General features: G+C 39.9%; 1 protein-coding gene across 1 annotated transcript in view; it reads left to right on the top strand.

Annotated features, from left to right (window-relative positions):
- Positions 1–20,255, top strand: part of NR4A3 (nuclear receptor subfamily 4 group A member 3) — a 109,696-nt gene extending 89,441 nt beyond the window's left edge. Inside the window, exons 8-9 of the mRNA XM_040353346.1 lie at positions 197–375; positions 19,787–20,255. Of these exons, the coding sequence (XP_040209280.1) occupies positions 197–375; positions 19,787–20,043 (436 nt within the window). The 3' untranslated portion in view covers positions 20,044–20,255. The remainder of the gene's footprint in view (positions 1–196; positions 376–19,786) is intronic.
- The last annotated feature ends 649 nt before the right edge of the window (positions 20,256–20,904 follow it).

Below are 20,904 nucleotides of genomic sequence, written 5' to 3'. Positions count from 1 at the left end.
GGCCCTCGGGCCGCAGTTTGGAGACCCCTGCTCTATAACATTAAACAAAAAATACAGTTGAGACTTTGGGCAAGTCCTACATTTATGTGGGCAGTTTACTTTAGTTTTTATTGATAGCCATCTTAATGAACAAGGTTATTTTAACAGTAGAAAGTATATATTTTATAAAAATGTATACATATTTTTTCCCATGCAGGTCTAATGTCACTGCAGATGAATTTGTGTTTTGTAATGGACTAGTGCTGCACAGACTTCAGTGCCTTCGTGGATTTGGTGAATGGCTGGATTCAATTAGAAACTTTTCATTACATTTACAGAGCCTTAACCTTGATGTCTCAACGATAGCCTGTCTGTCTGCAGTGTGTCTTGTTTCTGGTAAGCAAACAACATAAGAAAAAATATGTGACAAATGTATTTTATTCCTGTCATTATATTAGTAGGACAGTGTTTTGATTGGGCCCAAAACCTCCCTTTTTTTTCTTTTTTGTTTCATTAAAAATTATTGTTTCATTTATCCTAATTTAAAATTCTTATAAATACAAGTACTATAACCTGAAATGCCACGTACACACGATCGGTTCAGCCAATGAAAACGGACCGATGGATTTTTTCATCAGATATCAGATGAAGCTGACTTTCATCAGTCTTGCCTACACACCATCAGTTAAAAATCGTTCTGAGAAAAATGAAGTTCAATACTTCCGAGCATGCGTCGACTTAATTCTGAGCATGCGTGGATTTTTAACCGATGGACTTGCCCACAGACGATCGTTTTTTTAATTGTTTTTTTAACCATCAGATAATTTTAAAACGGGTTCTACGTTTTTTCACCGATGGGGAAAAAACGATGGGGCCCACACACGATCGGTTCATCAGATGAAAACGGTCCATCGGACCGTTTTCATCAGACGAACTGATCGTGTGTACAGGGCATTAGAGTTGTTTATGTTGCTACAAACGATGAGTGAAAATGGTCAATTCACTTTGCCAAAATGTTGGTTATTTCAGTAAAAGCATTGGAGTCATTAGGGATGGGTACAATTATGATGATTTAAGGTTGATTTTAAGGCTTTCAAGAACCTTGATTGTTTCTTGAATGTCTTTTGTGTATGTTTTAAGTTTTTTTTTTATTTGCTTTTTTTTGGGGTGTAATTTGTCAGGTGTTTTACAATAGCTGTTAAAAAGGTGTCAACACAGTACCTTGAAAATGTTAAATAGAAAGTATACCATTTAATGTTATATAATTAATAAATACATAAAACTTAATGTACAACACCACATGTGAATTGATAGTGTGAACACTAGTTAAAGTCCATAAACCTCCAATGAGTGGATATTAATGGTAATAGGATCTGGACAATGCCAGAAAATTGTAAAGTGAAAAAATGTTCATAAAGGAGGAGTTCGTAAATAAGGAATCCAGTGACTAAGTGAATATACAGAATCCAACGGTGATATCTAAATAGGAGATCCACCACCACTTATGACAGGGGGCTTACCCGATAGATTGGACCCAGAAGGGCGTATACCCACTGGGCCAATCAAGCTTGTAAATACGACACATAGCATAGCTGTACGAGCGCACATAGCATAATTCCGTATAAATAACACAACATTTATTTAAAAGAAAGAAACTCACATATTGCAGTGGTAAAACGAGCTCATAAAATCAGGGTAGCAATGACGACGGCAGTCCTTCCCTACATGTTTCATTACAATAGAACATCATCTGGGGTGTTCTATTGTAACGAAACATGTCGGGAAGGACTGCTGTCGTCATTGCTACCCTGATTTTATGAGCTTGTTTTACCACTGCAATATGTGAGTTTCTTTCTTTTAAATACATTTTGTGTTATTTATATGGAATTATGCTATGTGCGCTCCAATTTTTTCTTTTTCATTGGGATATCTGATGTGTCGTCTCTTGAATTTGCTGTAAACCATCACCTGGTGTGAACCCCTGGATTTCCTGGTCTGAGGTCTTATCAATGATTCCTGTCTTTTGATACATCTGTGGTATACCCTTAAAGTGTGTCGTATTTACAAGCTTGATTGGCCCAGTGGGTATACGCCCTTCTGGGTCCAATCTATCCGGTAAGCCCCCTGTCATAAGTGGTGGTGGATCTCCTATTTAGATATCACCGTTGGATTCTGTATATTCACTTAGGCTGCATTCACATCTAGGCGTACAAAATCGCGGTGTTTTGTCCCGCGAATTGCGGCGACAAATTGCGGCGTTTTGTACCGCAATTTGCGGCGACAAAACGCAGCGATTGTGAATACAGCCTTGACCCCCTCTATGGAGATGGTTCCCATCTCCTATGCCGAAAGCCGCCTGAAAAAAAGGTCCGGGACTTTTTTTCAGGCGTACGGCGTTCGGCGTGGAGATGTGAACCATCTCCATAGAGGTGCATGTTAAATCATCCCTCTGGCGTCTCGGGGCTGCTGCGGCGTCACACTACAGGCGACAAAACGCCTAGGTGTGAATGGGGGCTTAGTCACTGGATTCCTTATTTACGAACACCTCCTTTATGAACATTTTTTCACTTTACAATTTTCTAGCAATGTCAAGATCCTATTACCATTAATATCCACTCATTGGAGGTTTATGGACTTTAACTAGTGTTCACACTATCAATTCACATGTGGTGTTGTACTTTAACCACTTCCATACAGGGCATTTTCACCCCCTTCCTGCCCAGACCAATTTTTAGTTTTCAGCGCTGTCGCACTTTGAATGACAATTGCACGGTCGTGCGACGTGGCTCCCAAACAAAATTGTCACCCTTTTTTTCCCACAAATAGAGCTTACTTTTGGTGGTATTTGATCACCTCTGCGGTTTTTATTTTTTGCACTATAAACAAAAGAAGAGCGACAATTTTGAAAAAAAACACAATATTTTTTACTTTTTGATTTAATAAATATCATATTTTTTTTAAAAAAAAAAATACATTTTCCTCAGTTTAGACCGATACTTATTCTACATATTTTTGGTAAAAAAAAAAATGCAATAAGCGCATTTGATCGGTTTGCGCAAAAGTTCTAGCGTCTAAAAAATAGGGAATAGAATTATGGTATTTTTTTTTTTTTTTTTTTTACTAGTAATGGCGGCGATCTGCGATTTTTGTTTTTTTATTGTGACCGTGACATTGCGGCGGACATATCGGACACTTTTGACACATTTTTGGGGCCATTCACATTTACACAGCGATTAGTGCTATAAAACTGCACTGATTACTGTGTAAATGTGACTGGCAGAGAAGGGGTTAACACTAGGGGGCGCTGAAGGGGTTAAATATGTTCCCTAAAGTGTGTTCTAACTGTTAGGGGGAGGGGGACTGACTGGGGGAGGAGATCGATGTGTGTTCCTCTGTACTGGGAACACACATCAGTCTCCTCACCGCTGACAGGACATGGATCTGTGTGTTTACACACACAGATCCATGGTCCTGCCGTGATTGCGGGTAATTCGCGGCCGCCGGGCGGACATCACGTACCGGGTCCCGAGGAATGTGGCGGGCGCGTGCCCCCTAGCATCAGGAAAAGACAGGACGTCATATGACGTCCAGTCTGAAGGACAAGAGGTCCCCGCCGACGTCATTTTACAATGGCTCGGTGGGGAAGTGGTTAATAAAAAATAAAATAAAAATATATTTAAAAAAAATATATATTTTTTTTAATAAAAAATTAATAAAAAAAAGGGGGGTTGCCATCCGGGCCCCTTACAGGTGTACTGCCTGTACCCCCCTGATGGCGGCCCTGATCACAGTAAATTAGACGTTCCCCAAAATCCATACATAGATCACACTGTAAAGAGAAGAATTCTGCTATCCGAGGGGGATCACATCGCGTATCGAGGGAACAGGAGTCCTCCGTACCCCGCATAACCATTTTTTGTGGCAATTGTCGTTTTTTGTTTGAGTTAGAAATTCGAGCCCTTTGGTGACCGGTTCTAAAAGGCCCAGCACTCTTGTGCTGACAATATAGACAGATCAGAAAAAGAAAAAGGAAATTAAACAGGGAGCATGGGGAAGGGGAGAAAGAGGACAAGGAAGAAGAGAGGAAGAAAAAAAAGGGGGGATTAGTCAGTCAGAGTCGACTCCCTTCAGGGGGACCAAGCCACTAGCTGTCCATTCTCCTCAGAGTAGTAGAATTCGTGCCAGTGGAACCATGGTTTGGAAAATTTCTCGTTTAGGCCTTTCTTTCCGGAGTGTAGTACCAATGGGACAGGAGTTTATATCCGTCTCCTGGTGTTTTGCACAAATAGAGGACTTGCACAAATAGATCCGGTCTACTTGTTTCTCCGTAGGTTGTAAACCCAGTTCCCGCTCCCACCTGGTAACATAGGGAGGCCTATAGTCCGGGGGCGGATATACTAGAATTTAGTATATTAGAGAGATTGGATGTCTCAAAGGGGACTGGTCCAGGCATAGTATCTCAAAGGGAGTCAACTGCCTCCCAAAAGCGGTCATAGAGGGTAAAGAGCGAATGTAGTGGGACAACTGTACCTTTTGCCAGAAAGAGAGCCCTCTCAGGGCAGGGTCATCCAAGATTTGCTGTCTATTTCTCCAATGTCCCTTGGTGAGAAAGTGTTGTGCCTGTGACCTCTCAACCAGTTTCAATTCCAGGAATCTAGGGTTGTTGAGACCAGGACTGCAACACGCGGTCATGCAACACTGTACCCATATAACATTTTTATAATGTTTTTCACATAAATAGAGCTTTCTTTCAATCAGCACTGGGTTTTTTATGTTCATTTTACAATGGTGCAGGCAGGAAGCAGTTAAAGCCCATTTAATTTGTAGGCAAGCCATAGGTGATTACATTATTTTTCCTTCTGCCATGAATAAAAGTAAAGAAAATAGCTTGAGTTCCTCCCACAGTGATATTGTGGAGCTTTCCCAGCCGGCAGAACACAAAGACTACTGCTAGTAGCCACTAGCAGTAGTCTTTGTGTTCTGCCGGTCGGGAAAGCTCCAGTACAGTAGCTGCCTATAGTGATAGCATGCAAATAATCCAATAGGCTTGTTGTACGCATGTTGATCAATGGATCGATTTGGGTACACTTGAAAGTATTTTAAAGTGGTTGTAAAACCTTTCATATACCCAGTGAAATGACTGGCCTCAGTTGATACACAGATATTAATCAAAGCCTCCTATATAAGTTGTACCTGTTTTTCTGCTGTCTTTTCTTCTCCACATCCATTCAAAATCCAGCATTTATACAGCTTGTTAGAGCTTCCAAAGAGCAGGGGGCGGAGAGCTGAAGTTACACTCTGCTAAGCTCAGTGAGGAGAGCTTTGAGAGCTGATTGGAGGGAAGGGACACACCCCCCTTCACACTCCCAGGAATAGAGTTGAGGCTGTCAATCAGCTGGAGCTTTCTACCCTGTCACCTTTTTTCTCTTGATGTCAGGAAAAAATTGTCATATGTAATTCATGCTGATAGCAGAGGAAGGAGGAAGACAGAAATTACACTTAATGCTCCTAATTGATACATGTACACATTATAGAGGGATATGCTTTGTTCATATTTCATGTCTGAGGTTTACAACCACTTTAAATGATTGTATATGATCACTTTGTAAAATGAACATTTTTTGTGTAGATATAAAAAAACATTATAAACACCTTTTTCCCCTTTTTCATAAATGATCACATTCCCTCTGTTCTCAGCTGCATAAGTGCTGGGAACAGAGGAGTATCAGAGTAAAGGGGGCTGAATACATATGCACACCACACTTTTCAGATATTTACTTGTAACACATTTTGAAAACCATTTATAATTTTCCTTCCACTTCACAATTATGTGTCACTTTGTGTTAGTCTATCACAGAAAATTCCAATAAAATACATTTACATTTTTGATTGTAACATTACAAAATGTGGAAAATTTCAAGGGGTATGAATACATGGGGTGGGAGGCAGTTTAGGCACAAAAAGATTTTATTATGGATTTGCTCGTTTTTGCAACTGGCCATAATTATTTTTGGTTTGGAGGTAGTTTTTATTTACAAAGCCGTGGAGTGGCTATGGGCATTAAATTTGCTCTGGGCCTAGCCAATTTGTTTATGGCCTACTGGGAAAAAGAGGTATTTGGCATAATCTGTTGAGAGAGTTACGCCTCTGATGATGTCCTCCTCCTTTGAGATGGGGACTTTCCCTTGAGGCTTCTTTGTGAGTTTAAATCAAAATTATGAGGGTATTTCCCTGCAGTATGAGGCCAGCAATTCCCAGATACACTTTCTAGATTTGAATATCATGATGAGAGACGGCCATATAATTACCACCACTTATTTCAAGGAAACGGGTCGTAATGCTTATATCCCTTAGTCTAGTTGCCATCATGAGTCTTGGCTTAATGCAGTTCCAAAGGGCCAGTTTCAATGTATTAGGTGCAATTGTATGGATACTGTGGACTATTATCAGCAGGCCAATAATTTGAAGTCCAGATTCCTAGAGAAGGGATATTCTGTGAACAAGATCAATGATACAATTATTATGGTAGGGGACATGGATAGGCAGACTATGCTACATAAAGAAAGAGGGACTACCAGGAGGTCAGATGACAAAAGAATTGGATGGTCTATGATTTCAGGTTTTTCCAATCAGCATGTTTCTATCAAAAAGATTCTTAACAGGCATTGGGGTGTCCTTAAAAATGATAAGGTGCTTGGCCTGGTACTCCCTGATCATCCAGTCTTGGTGTTTAAGGGTGCTCCATCCCTGCGACACAGAATTGCTCTTAATATCATTGATCCCCCAAAATAGTTTCCTGTTTTCAGTCCACAAATTGCTTTTATCCCTGTAGAAAGTATAGCATTTGTCAGATTCATTTACGGGGGGGGGGGGGGGCATCTTATGTCAAATCTTTTATTACATGTTCAACAGAGTATGTTGCCTACATGATTCAGTGTCCATGCTCTAAGCAATATACTGTATTGGCCGTATTAAACAGGCATTACATGTGCGCCTGGCTGAGCATTATGTGAAATATCATGACAGGAATCCAGTGGGTACTGGTTTTATTGCATTAGATAAGGTGGTACCCCATTGGAGAGGGACCAATATGATTGGATCCATTTCTAGACTCCAGACCTGCTGGATATGGAATCTTACGTTCTTTTTGGCTTAAATGTTGACTGGGACATACATTGTTTCATCAATAAAGCTTAGAAATCCTCTTCTTTTATGGTATTTTGGCTGTTTTATAAGTGCTGTTCTTGTGTTTTGGCTTCCTTCCAGGGAAATATATTATTTTTATTTCTTGTAATTAATATTTATCCCTGCTGGATGATAACATTTTTGTATCATATGTTTTATATGCGGGTCCTTTAGACCTCCCTTCCCATTGTATTAAACTGACATGGGTAATGAGTGGCCAGCAGTTAAAATGCCGCTGCTGCTTCATTTAAATGATTATGGACAATGAGTGGCCAGCAGTTAAAATGCCGCTGCTGCTTCATTTAAATGATTATGGACAATGAATGGCAAGCAGTTAAGATGGCACTATGGCTCTATATTATCGACATGCGTGGTCAACTGGCCTATCCCCAGACGATGTAATGAAACGCATAGGGTGGGTCTTACGATGGTGACGTCATCATGCTATTCCTTCTGATTGGTTGTTACACAAGTAAGCCTGGAAGTGAAGCCCGTAGGAACGCTGCAACTTTTCGTTTATACATTGGATTTTATTACATGCTGATTTTATCTGGAGATTCCTGTAAGTGCAATCATAAATTTCTATCATTAAATTTGTGTTTGATATACTGCACTATAGAAGCGTTTTTTTCTCTTATTTATGAGTTACGTGTGAGCGTAGGGATTGGAGAGAGCATTTAAAGGTTTTGGGAAGACCTATTTTCCCTATGCTCAGCCGGACCACCTACTGTATAATCTAGTGGTCATATCTAGGTGGTAAGCAGACTGTACTATCTTACACTGGGTGTGGAGCAGGATTCTCTTTGGTTTAAGGATCATTACCATTCTTTCACCTGACGTGTGTTTTGTTACACAGAGCACGGCTGAGGATTCTGTGTTTACCACTTAGTACAGGACATTTTTAACTTCTGCATGTCATATGTGATTGAAACTTTCCTTTAAGAATTTTCTAAAATCACACGCAAGTTTAAATCATTGAAAAAGGTTTACTCCCAACAAACTGACATGAGCATTGCCACCATCCCGAGTATATAGAAAAATGAATACCTCAAAGAAATGGGATTTTAAGGGCAATGAAAATAATATACAAAAAAGTATAGGTAAGTATAGAAAAATATAATATTTTATTTACTTTATAAAAAAGTTATGCAAAAGGTTTTACAATTGTAAAAATCGCTGTAACAAATAGGTTTGCATAATGTGTGGACCATGCAGATCTTGAATAAAAACATATACAAAAAATGACAGTACATAAATGCAGAAGATGAATCATGTATTGAACCTCGAAAACCCAATAGGGGTCAAGGGAAAATGCAGAAGACTGGTTTATTTCGACGCGTTTCGACTAGTGAGTTTACACTCGATGTCTTCATCAGGAAAAAGAAAACAGTGTTCCTGCAATTAAGAACAAACAGACAAATAATATATGTACTTGGTACAGATGATCAAAGCACGATACAAGGTCATACATTGAATAATCTGAAAAATAGTTTTTACAAAAATGCAAAAAAAATAAATAATCATCACCAAAAGAAGAACTTACAGGTGCATGCGTCTGTCATCTAAAAGAAAAGAGATCCATCCCCCTCCTCCAAAAGGACCCGGCTTGGTCTCCCTCCACACATGGGTGGACGTCCGCAGCAAGGAAAGCTCAGAGTGAATAAACAAAAATTCATTCTAAACACATGCCATAAGAAAAATAAATTTCCAAGAAGTTTATCCCAGGAAGATATTTTTATGCAGAATTGCAGAGTATATGCCAAATGACCTAAAAGATGGAAAAAGGAAAAGCTAAAAAATAGCCAAAAAATACCTCCCAAATATAAAGGTTCATATAAGGCAAAAAAGATAAATAATTGCACTGCAAGAAACACAATGGACAGGAACTTACCATGAATTGGAAGATCAGGCATGTGTTTAGAATGAACTTTTGTTTATTCACTCTGAGCTTTCCTTGCTGCGGACGTCCACCCATGTGTGGAGGGAGACGAAGCCGGGTCCTTTTGGAGGAGGGGGATGGATCTCTTTTCTTTTAGATGACAGACGCATGCACCTGTAAGTTCTTCTTTTGGTGATGATTATTTTTTTTTGCATTTTTGTAAAAACTATTTTTCAGATTATTCAATGTATGACCTTGTATCGTGCTTTGATCATCTGTACCAAGTACATATATTATTTGTCTATTTGTTCTTAATTGCAGGAACACTGTTTTATTTTTCCTGATGAAGACATCGAGTGTAAACTCACTAGTCGAAACGTGTCGAAATAAAACAGTCTTCTGCATTTTCCCTTGACCCCTATTGGGTTTTCGAGGTTCAATACATCATTCATCTTCTGCATTTATGTACTGTCATTTTTTGTATATGTTTTTATTCAGGATCTGCATGGTCCACACATTATGCAAACCTATTTGTTACAGCGATTGTTACAATTGTAAAACCTTTTGCATAACTTTTTTGTAAAGTAAATTAAATATTATATTTTTCTATACTTACCTATACTTTTTTGTATATTATTTTCATTGCCCTTAAAATCCCATTTCTTTGAGGTATTCATTTTTCCAAGTTTAAATCATTTGTCTGTTTAGCGCTGCACTATTTATATATACTATTACTTGTGGAGTCTGTGACTTTTTCTGTGCTGGCAGCTAATTTCTATCTCTTACCTCCAGCGCGGCATCAGCTTTCGCTTATTTTTTTGCTCACAATTGTAGGATAATTGGCTGCTGTCCAAATTGACCCTAGTATGTGTATGTCTGCATAGGAGGTAGGGACCTTGAGGGCAGGGACTGGTGTGAATGAAAATATATGTAAAGTGTTGCATAAATTGCCTAAGTTATAGCAATACATGTAATAAATAAAAAACCCAGGAATCGTGATTTAAAGCAGATGTCAGCTGAAAAAAAAAATAATAAAAGCCAGCAGCTACAAATACTGCAGCTGCTGACTTTTAATATAAGGACACTTACCTATCCTGGAGTCCAGTGCCGTCCGCAGCAGAGGACAAGCGATCGCTCGTCACCCTGCTGTCGTCGTCCCCCCCGCCATCCTCGGTGAGGAAACCAGGAAGTGAAGCGCTCCGGCTTCACTGCCCGGTTCCCTACGGCGCATGCGCGAGTCGCGATACACCTGCCGATTGGCTCCCGCTGTGTACTGGGAGCCGAGTGTTCCCAGAACACAATGGGGGGGGGAGGTCACATCATGCCCGCAGTCTGCCCGAGACTGTGTGGCCGGAAGTGGGTGCAAATACCTGTCTTTTGACAGGTATCTGCACCCCCCCCTCCCCCCTGAAAGGTGTCAAATGTGACACCGGAGGGGGGGAGGGTTCCGATCAGCGGGAGTTCCACTTTAGGGTGGAGCTCTGCTTTAAAAAAGCCGTTCAGGCTGTGCTTCAGATGTGTGCTTTAGTAACATAAGTCCAACATTGTAACTTCTGGATCTCTGGGCTGAATGTATTACCAGCAGAATTGGAATTATAACAAATTCACTAAACTCAATAAAACTTCCTTGCTAACATAGGAAACTTTTATCAAGGAATCTAGAGCAAGTGATCATGAAAACAATTGCTGCCACCGATTCCCAAAAGTAGTTTGGATAATTTGAATAGACATCGGTGCATGAACCCGCACAGATGTCTGTCAAGTTCAGCTGAACTCGCACGATTTCTAACCCGCAGCAGCATAAACCTGGGCTAAATCTGATAGCAGTGGAGTTGATTTACTAAAACTGGAGAGTGCAAAATCTGGTGCAGCCGTGCATGGTAGCCAATTAGCTTCTAACTTCAGCTTATTCTATTGTACTTCGACAAAAGAACCTGGAAGCTGATTGCTTTCTATGCACAGCTGCACCAGATTTTGCATTCTCCAGTCTTAGTAAATCAACCCCAGTGTTTTATGTTAGATATTTGTTAAGATTTCTCAACATTTGTTTGACTCTGTCCTAGTGTGTTAGCTTAGGGAGCCTGTAAGAATGCAGTAAGGCTGACCATACTTTTTTAACGTTTGACCTCATTCCCCCATGCACACATTCTATGTGGATGTGGAAATTATTCCCGCTGTGCTTTTGTGTTCTGATAGTGGGGAGACTTCATACAAGGATCAGTGCTGCCAGCTATACCTGGTGGCGCTGATTGTTTGGGAAAACTCAGACAGTCTGGTTGTATAGAAGTCGATAGACTTCTGTATAACCAGCTTGCCCATAAATGGTTTGTAATTCGTCCAGTCTCGGCTGAATTTTGATCCATTTATGGCTTCCCTAATTCAGTAATTCTTTACATGCACAGGAGCAAAACAGTCTTTAAAAAAAATGCATGATCACGGGACACGAGTTTCCTTTCGCTTTTTACTTTATGGCTAAGTAAAATCAGTTTTTCATAGCACTGCTGCTCTGCACACAGTAACTTCTTAACTTATTTTACAAAGACTAGCTTTTTAAGATGTACATGGATACCTAAGATCTTCTTGAGGCTAGATCTTTTTAGTTCTGATTGCTGATTATTTGTGGGTAGGAAATCTAAGAGTGAAGTTGCTAAAGTCAAATAGACTGTGCGCTTTGCAGGTTCAGTTATTCCAAAGCTTAGTAAATGAGATGAAACGTGCAAGGAAAGTAAAAACAGCATTTTTGCATACACATAATTGAATGATGGAAGTCAGCAGAATTTCCCCTAATTTACTAAGCTCTGGAGCAACTGTAACTTCCAAAGTGCACAGTCTGTTTGACTTTAGTAAATACACCCCATAGTGTGCTCAAATCCCAGCCTTTCCGGTCTCTTGTCCTTTTGATATTTGATCAATTGAATCTATCCTCTTTCCAGAGAGTATAGAGGCGTGCATTGTGTGTTTGGTGGAGGTGGGGGCTAGGATAACGCATTTTAGGTTTTTGAGGTCAAACTGCATACCTTCCCAACTTTACACATTTTATATATTTAAACATACTATATACATATACAGTATCATACAAAAGTGAGTACACCCCTCACATTTTTGTAAATATTTTATTATATCTTTTCATGTGACACTACTGAAGAAATGACACTTTGCTACAATGTAAAGTAGTGAGTGTACAGCTTGTATAATAGTGTACATTTGCTGTCCCCTCAAAATAACTCAACACACAGTCATTAATGTCTATATCGTTGGCAACAAAAGGGAGTACACCCCTAAGTGAAAATGTACAAATTGGGCCCAAAGTGTCAATATTTTGTGTGGCTGCCATTATTTTCCAGAACTGCCTCTTGGGCATGGAGTTCACCAGACCTTCACAGGTTGCCACTGGAGTCCTCTTCTACCCCTCCACGATGACATCACAGAGCTGGTGGATGTTAGAGAACTTGCGGTCCTCCACCTTCCATTGGAGGATGCACCACAGATGCTCAATAGGGTTTAGGTCTGGAGACATGCTTAGCCAGTCCATCACCTTTGCCCTCAGCTTCTTTAGCAAGGCAGTGATCGCCTTGGAGGTGTGTTTGGGGTCGTTATCATGTTGGAATACTCAGTCTCCGAAGGAAGGGGATCATGCTCTGCTTCAGTATATCACAGTACATGTTGGTATTCATGTTCCCTCAATGAACTGTGCTTCCCAGTGCCGGCAGCACCAGACCATGACACTCCCACCACCATGCTTGAATGTAGGAAAGACACACTTGTCTTTGTACTCCTCACCTGGTTGACACCATCTGAACCAAATAAGTTTATCTTGGTCTCATCAGACCACAGGACATGGTTCCAATAATGTTCTCATGCATCATCTTTAGAAGATGCTTCCTTCTGGCACAGCCATGCAGACCAACTTGATGCAGTGTGCAGCGTATGGGCTGAGCACAGACAGGCTGACCCCCCAACCTTTAACCTCTGCAGCAAAGCTGGTACCACTCATACGTGTATTTCCCAAAGACAACCTCTGTATATGACACTGAGCACGTGCACTCAACTTCTTTGATCGACCATGGCGAGGCCTGTTCTCAGTGGAACCTGCCCTGTTAAACTGCTGTATGGTCTTGGCCACCTTGCTGCAGCTCAGTTTTAGGGTCTTGGCAGTCTTCTTATAGCCTAGGCCATCTTTATATAGAGCAACAATTCTTTTTTTTTTCCAGATCCTCAGAGAGTTCTTTGCCATGAGGTGCCATGTTGAACTTTCAGTGACCAGTATGAGGGAGTGAGAGAGAAATTTAACACACCTCCTCCCTATTTACTCTTAAGACCTTGTAACACTAATGAGTCACATGATAGGCTAATTGGGCCCAATTTGGACATTTTCACTTAGGAATGTACTCACTTTTGTTGCCAGCGGTTTAGACATTAATGGCTGTGTGTTGAGTTGGTAGCAAAGTGTAATTTCTTCAGTGTTGTCACATGAAAAGATATAATAAAATATTTCCAAAAATGTGAGGGGTGTACTCCCTTTTGTGAGATACTGTGTGTGTATATAATATATATATATATATATATATATATACACACACACAGAGCTATACAGTGTGTGTGTGTGTGTATATATATATATATATATATATATATTATATATGTATGTGTATATATATATATATATATATATATATATATATATATATATATATATATATACACACACTATCTATATCTATATATCTATATATATATATATATATATATATATAATTATTATTTATTTTTTTATATCATATTTACATTAGTAAGTAGGGTAGTAAAATTACATTTAATGCCAAGCTGTTACTGCTATAGTTAAATTAAACATTCATTTTGTATAGATGACCAAATAGTTGTGTTCTCACTGAAGGGTGAGTTAATTCCTTGCGGGATTTCAGTGGCAGTGCTGACATGTCTGGCAGGCTATATTGATCTTTACGTGAATTCACTGAATAAATAATGGTTGCCATAGTAATTGAGGACTCACGACAAGCTGAGAAGCAAAGAAAATTCCAGATCGCTTCATGTTTCATCTTTGGCACAAAACAACTACACAATGTTGTCGAAATTTGTTATCTAGAATTTGGAAAAAAAAACACTAGAAAGATAAAAAAAAGGTTTTGTTATCTCTCTTTACCATATTTTTTAAAACTATGCATATTTGCACTTATTACTTAATTTTTCAGGTAGGAACCTATAAAATAGCTTGCAGTAAAAGGGACCTTTGCTTTCATGTCAAAATGGACTGACCAGGCCCATCACCGTAAAAGGTGGCCGTACTAGGTGAGGCCACTATTGAGTTTTGGGAAGGGGTGGAGGAATATCTCAACCTCAGAAGCTGGAAAAAATTTGCATACTTGAGTGCCTCCGATATAGAGGCTACCAGAACACCTAAAAGAAACTATGACCTGATATGCCTGAAGGTGCCTATAAACAACCCTGTGTACATGTACTGATAAGATAACATTGGAGAGAGATAAAAAAAAAATCCCAACTGCTCCTAAACGTCGATTTACCAGCTCCGTTTATAAAGGTGCAGAAAGAAAGTGCTAACTGCTGGAGTGGATTTATAGAAATTGGAGTTGGTTGCTCTGGAGATAGAGAGAGCATGAAAATACAAATGGAGAACAGCAACTGCTCTATTTACCAATTGGGGTCTTGATAAAAACTCTGCACTTTAAAGGGGTTGTAAAGGAAAAAATTTTTTCTCTAAATATCTTCCTTTACCTTAGTGCAGTCCTCCTTCACTTACCTCATCCTTCGATTTTGCTTTTAAATGTCCTTATTTCTTCTGAGAAATCCTCACTTCCTGTTCTTCTGTCTGTAACTCAACACCATAATGCAAGGCTTTCTTCCTGGTGTGGAAAAAGCCTCTTGAGGGGGGAGGGGGCGAGCAGGAGTGTCAGTACTCAGTTTATGGGCTCTTCCAATGTTTCTGTAAAGGATCAATGTACACAAGGGAGTTTAATCTGGGAAAGCAGTGTATCAGCTACCATTGGTGAGAAAGAGTCAGAAGAGGCATATAAGGAAAATAGGCGAATAGCGAATTCTGACACTATATCTGCCAAGTAACATGTTAACGTACTGTCAGTAAGACAGAGTAGATTTGGGTTGGGTCTAGTTGACGAAGTCTGGATGCCAGGAGGGCGTCTTGTGTATTCGTCATGTGTATTTCCGTTCAATGTATGTTTAGTCCTGTGAGGTTGTCAGCCTTGTTTGTAGCTATTAGCTTTTAAAAAACACATATTTACCAACGCAAGAAGTCCAGCACTGTCCTCCTAGAACCCAGAGTTTTTACTCATATTTATGTTCCCACACCACCATCTTGGATTTAGGAGTAAACTGTGACTTTCTGATTACTTACAGCTAGTCCCATACTGCAAATGTGTAAGGTCTACTAACTAGGGGAACATGTCATGAAGCCTCCTTGAATGTGTGACATGTATCCCAGGAGGCTGGGGATGGAACAAGGGCTAACGTCATCCATGCCTAGTAAGGATTGAGGAAGTGGGAGCAAGTAACTACTGATACCAACTGATAAAGTTAGCTGCTACCCAAGAAAAAAATCCAAATGTGTAATTGGGAGGAAGGTTAGGATGATTTTATCTATGCCTATCACTGAAATTTACACTCACAAGAGTATAAGACAGAGATGGCTTCATCTGAAGTTTTATTGAGAGACAGCCTGTTTGAAAAAGAAGTAGGCCATTCTCATTCATCTGTATAAAAATGCTTTATACTGTATGTACACTTTGCTACAATGTAGTGAGTGTACAGCTTGTATAACAAGGTAAATTTGCTGTCCCCTCAAAATAAGTCAACACACAGCCATTTATGTCTAAACCGCTGGCAACAAAGGTGAGTTCACCCTTAAGTAAAAATGTCCAAATTGTGTTGAGTGTCATGGTCTGGGGCTTCATGAGTCCTGCCGGCACTGGGGAGCTACAGTTGATTGAGGGAACCATGAATGCCAGCATGTACTGTAACATACTGAAGCAGAACATGATCCCCTCCCTTATGAGACTGGGTTGGGGGCAGTTTTCCAACATGATAACGATCCGAAACACACCTCCAAGATGACCACAGCTTTGCTAAACAACTGATGGTAAAGATGATGGACTGGCCAAGCATGTCTCCAGACCTAAACCATATTGAGCATCATCTGTATGACATTCTCAAACAGACGGTGGAGGGGCGCAAGGTCTCTAACATCCACCAGCTCTGTGATTTTGTCATGGAGGAGTGGAAGAGGACTCCAGTGGTATTCTGTGAAGCTCTGGTGAACTCAATGCCCAAGAGGGTTAAGGCAGTACTGGAAAATAATGGTGGCCACACCAAAAATTTACACTGAGCCAAAAATTTACACTGAGCCCAATTTGGACATTTTCACTTAGGGGTGTACTCACTTTTGTTGCCATATATATATATATATATATATATATATATATAGTGAGGAAAATAAGTATTTGAACACCCTGCTATTTTGCAAGTTCTCAAACTTGGAAATCATGGAGGGGTCTGAAATTGTCATCGTAGGTGCATGTCCACTGTGAGAGACATAATCAAAAAAAAAAAATTCCAGAAATCACAATTTATGATTTTTTAACTATTTATTTGTATGATACAGCTGCAAATAAGTATTTGAACACCTGTCTATCAGCTAGAATTCTGACCCTCAAAGACCTGTTAGTCTGCCTTTAAAATGTCCACCTCCACTCCATTTATTATCCTAAATTAGATGCACCTGTTTGAGGTCATTAGCTGCATAAAGACACATGTCCACCCCATACAATCAGTAAGAATCCAAAGACACTAGAGACAAATGTGTACACCTCCACAAGGCTGGAAAGGGCTACGGGGAAATTGCCAAGCAGCTTGGTGAAAAAAGGTCCACTGTTGGAGCATTAGAAAATGGAAGAAGCTAAACATGACTGTCAATCTCCCTCGGACTGGGGCTCCATGCAAAATCTCACCTCGTGGGGTCTCAATGATCCTAAGAAAGGTGAGAAATCAGCCCAGGACTACACGGGAGGAGCTGGTCAATGACCTGAAAAGAGCTGGGACCACCGTTTCCAAGGTTACTGTTGGTAATACACTAAGACGTCATGGTTTGAAATCATGCATGGCACGGAAGGTTCCCCTGCTTAAACCAGCACATGTCAAGGCCCGTCTTAAGTTTGCCAATGACCATTTGGATGATCCAGAGGAGTCATGGGAGAAAGTCATGTGGTCAGATGAGACCAAAATAGAACTTTTTGGTCATAATTCCACTAACCGTGTTTGGAGGAAGAAGAATGATGAGTACCATCCCAAGAACACCATCCCTACTGTGAAGCATGGGGGTGGTAGCATCATGCTTTGGGGGTGTTTTTCTGCACATGGGACAGGGCGACTGCACTGTATTAAGGAGAGGATGACCAGGGCCATGTATTGCGAGATTTTGGGCAACAACCTCCTTCCCTCAGTTAGAGCTTTGAAGATGGGTTGAGGCTGGGTCTTCCAACATGACAATGACCCGAAGCACACAGCCAGGATAACCAAGGAGTGGCTCTGTAAGAAGCATATCAAGGTTCTGGCGTGGCCTAGCCAGTCTCCAGACCTAAACCCAATAGAGAATCTTTGGAGGGAGCTCAAACTCCGTGTTTCTCAGCGACAGCCCAGAAACCTGACTGATCTAGAGAAGATCTGTGTGGAGGAGTGGGCCAAAATCCCTCCTCCAGTGTGTGCAAACCTGGTGAAAAACTACAAGAAACGTTTGACCTCTGTAATTGCAAACAAAGGCTACTGTACCAAATATTAACATTGATTTTCTCAGGTGTTCAAATACTTATTTGCAGCTGTATCATACAAATAAATAGTTAAAAAAATCATACATTGTGATTTCTGGATTTTTTTTTTTGATTATGTCTCTCACAGTGGACATGCACCTACGATAACAATTTCAGACCCCTCCATGATTTCCAAGTGGGAGAACTTGCAAAATAGCAGGGTGTTCAAATACTTATTTTCCTCACTGTATATATGTGTGTGTGTATGTATATAGACAACATTGGGAGAATAAGACTCAAGGGTGTGTGATTGTAAGAAAAACTGGATCGCATCACAATGGATTCTAAATCCCAAGCAAAAAGTTGCAGTACCACATAGTGTTAAGCAATACTATGAAAAGGACAAAAAATACTACTTTTACTGCTCAACAAACTCAGAAATCAAACTTCCTCAACTTAGTCGTGCAAAGTAAAATGCTGTTAGAACCCATTTTCTGTAATCCTGCAACTTTTTAAAGACTGTCTTTTTAACTGTGCTATAGAATTACTGAATTAGGGTGGCCATACATGGATTGAAATTCAGCCGGTCGCTGCAGAACCGACCAAATTTGATCCATGTATGAGCAGGGAGGTTGTACTGATCGACTGGGCATATTTAAAAAAATATATATGTTTTTGTTTAACTACCGGTAGTTCAATTAATTAAAATAAAACAAATTGAAATAAACACTGAGTGGTGCTACAACTTAGTAAGTAGTGTCCCATCTCCTTTGGACATGTATCATCAAAAGGTGTGTTTGGGCTCGGCAAATCTTTGGGACCTGTATTGATGGCAGTTGATGAGCAAATGCAAAATGCAGCTTGCTTGTGACATCAGTATGAAGTGGTTCTGCTTCATAGTATGTTCTTTGGTGCACTATACAGTATATTTTTTGTCTCTCTAAATGCTGGCTGCTTTATTGTGAATGCTGACAATTCTGATGTTTGTGAAAGTAAATATAGTAAGTTAATGAGACAATACTGTAGATCTTAACAGTTACAGTTGTGGTATTTTAAATCAATACATTTCCGAGTGATTTTTTATTTACCGTATTTTACGACATATAAGACGACCTTTTGTACTTAAAAATATCCCCAAAAGTCAGGGGTCGTCTTATACGCCGCTACCTGTATGCAGAGTCAGACTGCGGGCGTCCATTGTTCAAAAGCTGCGCCTCCTACTCGTCCTGTTCCGTTATAGGCGGAACACTCGGTTTGCCAGTAGAGCCTGTGTTCGGTGTTCCACCTATCACGGAGGTCCTCTCGCCCGAGGACAAGAGGAATTCCATGATAGGCAGAACACTGAACACAGGCTCTGCTGGGTAACTGAGTGTTCCGCCTATCATGGAACAGGACGAGGAGGAGGCTTGGCTTTTGAACAATGGACGACCCAAAGTCTGACTCTGCATACAGGGATAAGGTATGGAGATTGGCACAGTGAGGTAGGCAATGGGCACAGTGAGGTATGCAATGAGCACAGTGAGGTATGCAATGAGCACAGTGAGGTATGCAATGAGCACAGTGAGGTATGCAATGGGCACAGTGAGGTATGCAATGAGCACAGTGAGGTAGGTCGGAAGGGGGTCGTCTTATATGGCGAGTATATACCAAAACCAACCTTTTAGCTGGAAAATTAGGGACTCGTCTTATACGCCCAGTCGCCTTATACGCCGGCAAATGCGGTAAATATTTGCTTTGAGTTGGTTAGTGTTAAATACGCTTGATATTATTTAGTGTGAATGTAGTCATATGAATGTCTAGAACTGTACATGCATAGACCAAAACAAAAGGAAAATACTTTGTTATGCACAGTTTGTGCAGTTTGTAAGTCGCTTTTCTCAATTTTCATGGTATACGTATTTAGAATAATGTAAAAAAAAGATCTAATTAATACAAATTTTTTTTTCTGTAGAACGACATGGCCTGAAAGAACCAAAGAAGGTGAATGAACTACACAACAAAATAATGTGTTGTTTAAAAGATCACATAGCTTTAAATATTCAAAACAAAGGACAACAACTAGATACTGCAACAGTATTAAGTGTTCTAACAGATCTGCGTGCTCTTTGTACATTGGGACTTCAACGTATATTCTACTTGAAGCTGGAAGATTTGGTACCACCACCTCCTGTAATTGACAAATTATTTCTGGACACTTTGCCTTTTTAAAGAAATTGAAACAACATTGAAGATCTTTCGGATCATGAACCATACAGCACTGAGTTATTTTTAAATATTTTAGTGTATGAAACACACTGAATTATCTATTTGTATTTTTCATATACAAGTAGATAAAACCTGATTTAAAGTAAATGAGCATAGCTCCCAACTGTCCCTGATTTCGAGGGACTGTCCCTGATTTCAAGGAATATCCCTCTGTCCCTCTTTTCCCCTCATTTGTCCCTCATTTTGCTCTGATCTATACAGATGTATATAAAATGCATTTTTTATCTATCAAAAAGTGTTTTTCAGCACTAAACCTTTCATCTGATTTCTAAATTGTTGCATTTGTAAATTCCAGAAGCCAATATGAAGGAAAAGTAGTGGTAAAAAAAAAAAAAAACACTACTGGGTTTAACCAATCTTGTTTTTTTGTACAATTCTCCTTTAAGTGGGTGTGGCAAGGGGTGTGTCCTATGCCTGCAAACTTTTTCTGATAGGTGTCCCTCATTCCCATCTCAAAAAGTTGGGAGGTATGTAAATGAGTATTTGGTGAGAAATAGGTGCTAAATTGTTTGCATCATAGGTGACAGTCTTAAAAGTTGACCTGAACCGAAAAAATGTAAGATTTGCTTTGTTATAGAGAACAAATTTAGAAATGTTATTCGTGCCTAAGCAGTCCCCTGAAAAAAATCTACCCTTTGCCTTGAATTTCTTCTGAAACATAGCAGTGCACTTCCTGGTATGTGAGTGTGCCTAGGCACTTCTGTATCTACAGCGTCATAGCTATATATCTGTTGTGTGAGATCTAAAGCACCTCTGTTTCTGACTGTCTCAGGAGATGTGGAGTGAGAGCTGGTAATCTCACTA

This window comes from Rana temporaria, chromosome 5, assembly GCF_905171775.1.
Source record: "Rana temporaria chromosome 5, aRanTem1.1, whole genome shotgun sequence".
In the NCBI taxonomy this organism is placed as follows: Eukaryota; Metazoa; Chordata; class Amphibia; order Anura; family Ranidae; genus Rana; species Rana temporaria.
This window is presented reverse-complemented; position numbering and strand designations above follow the sequence as displayed.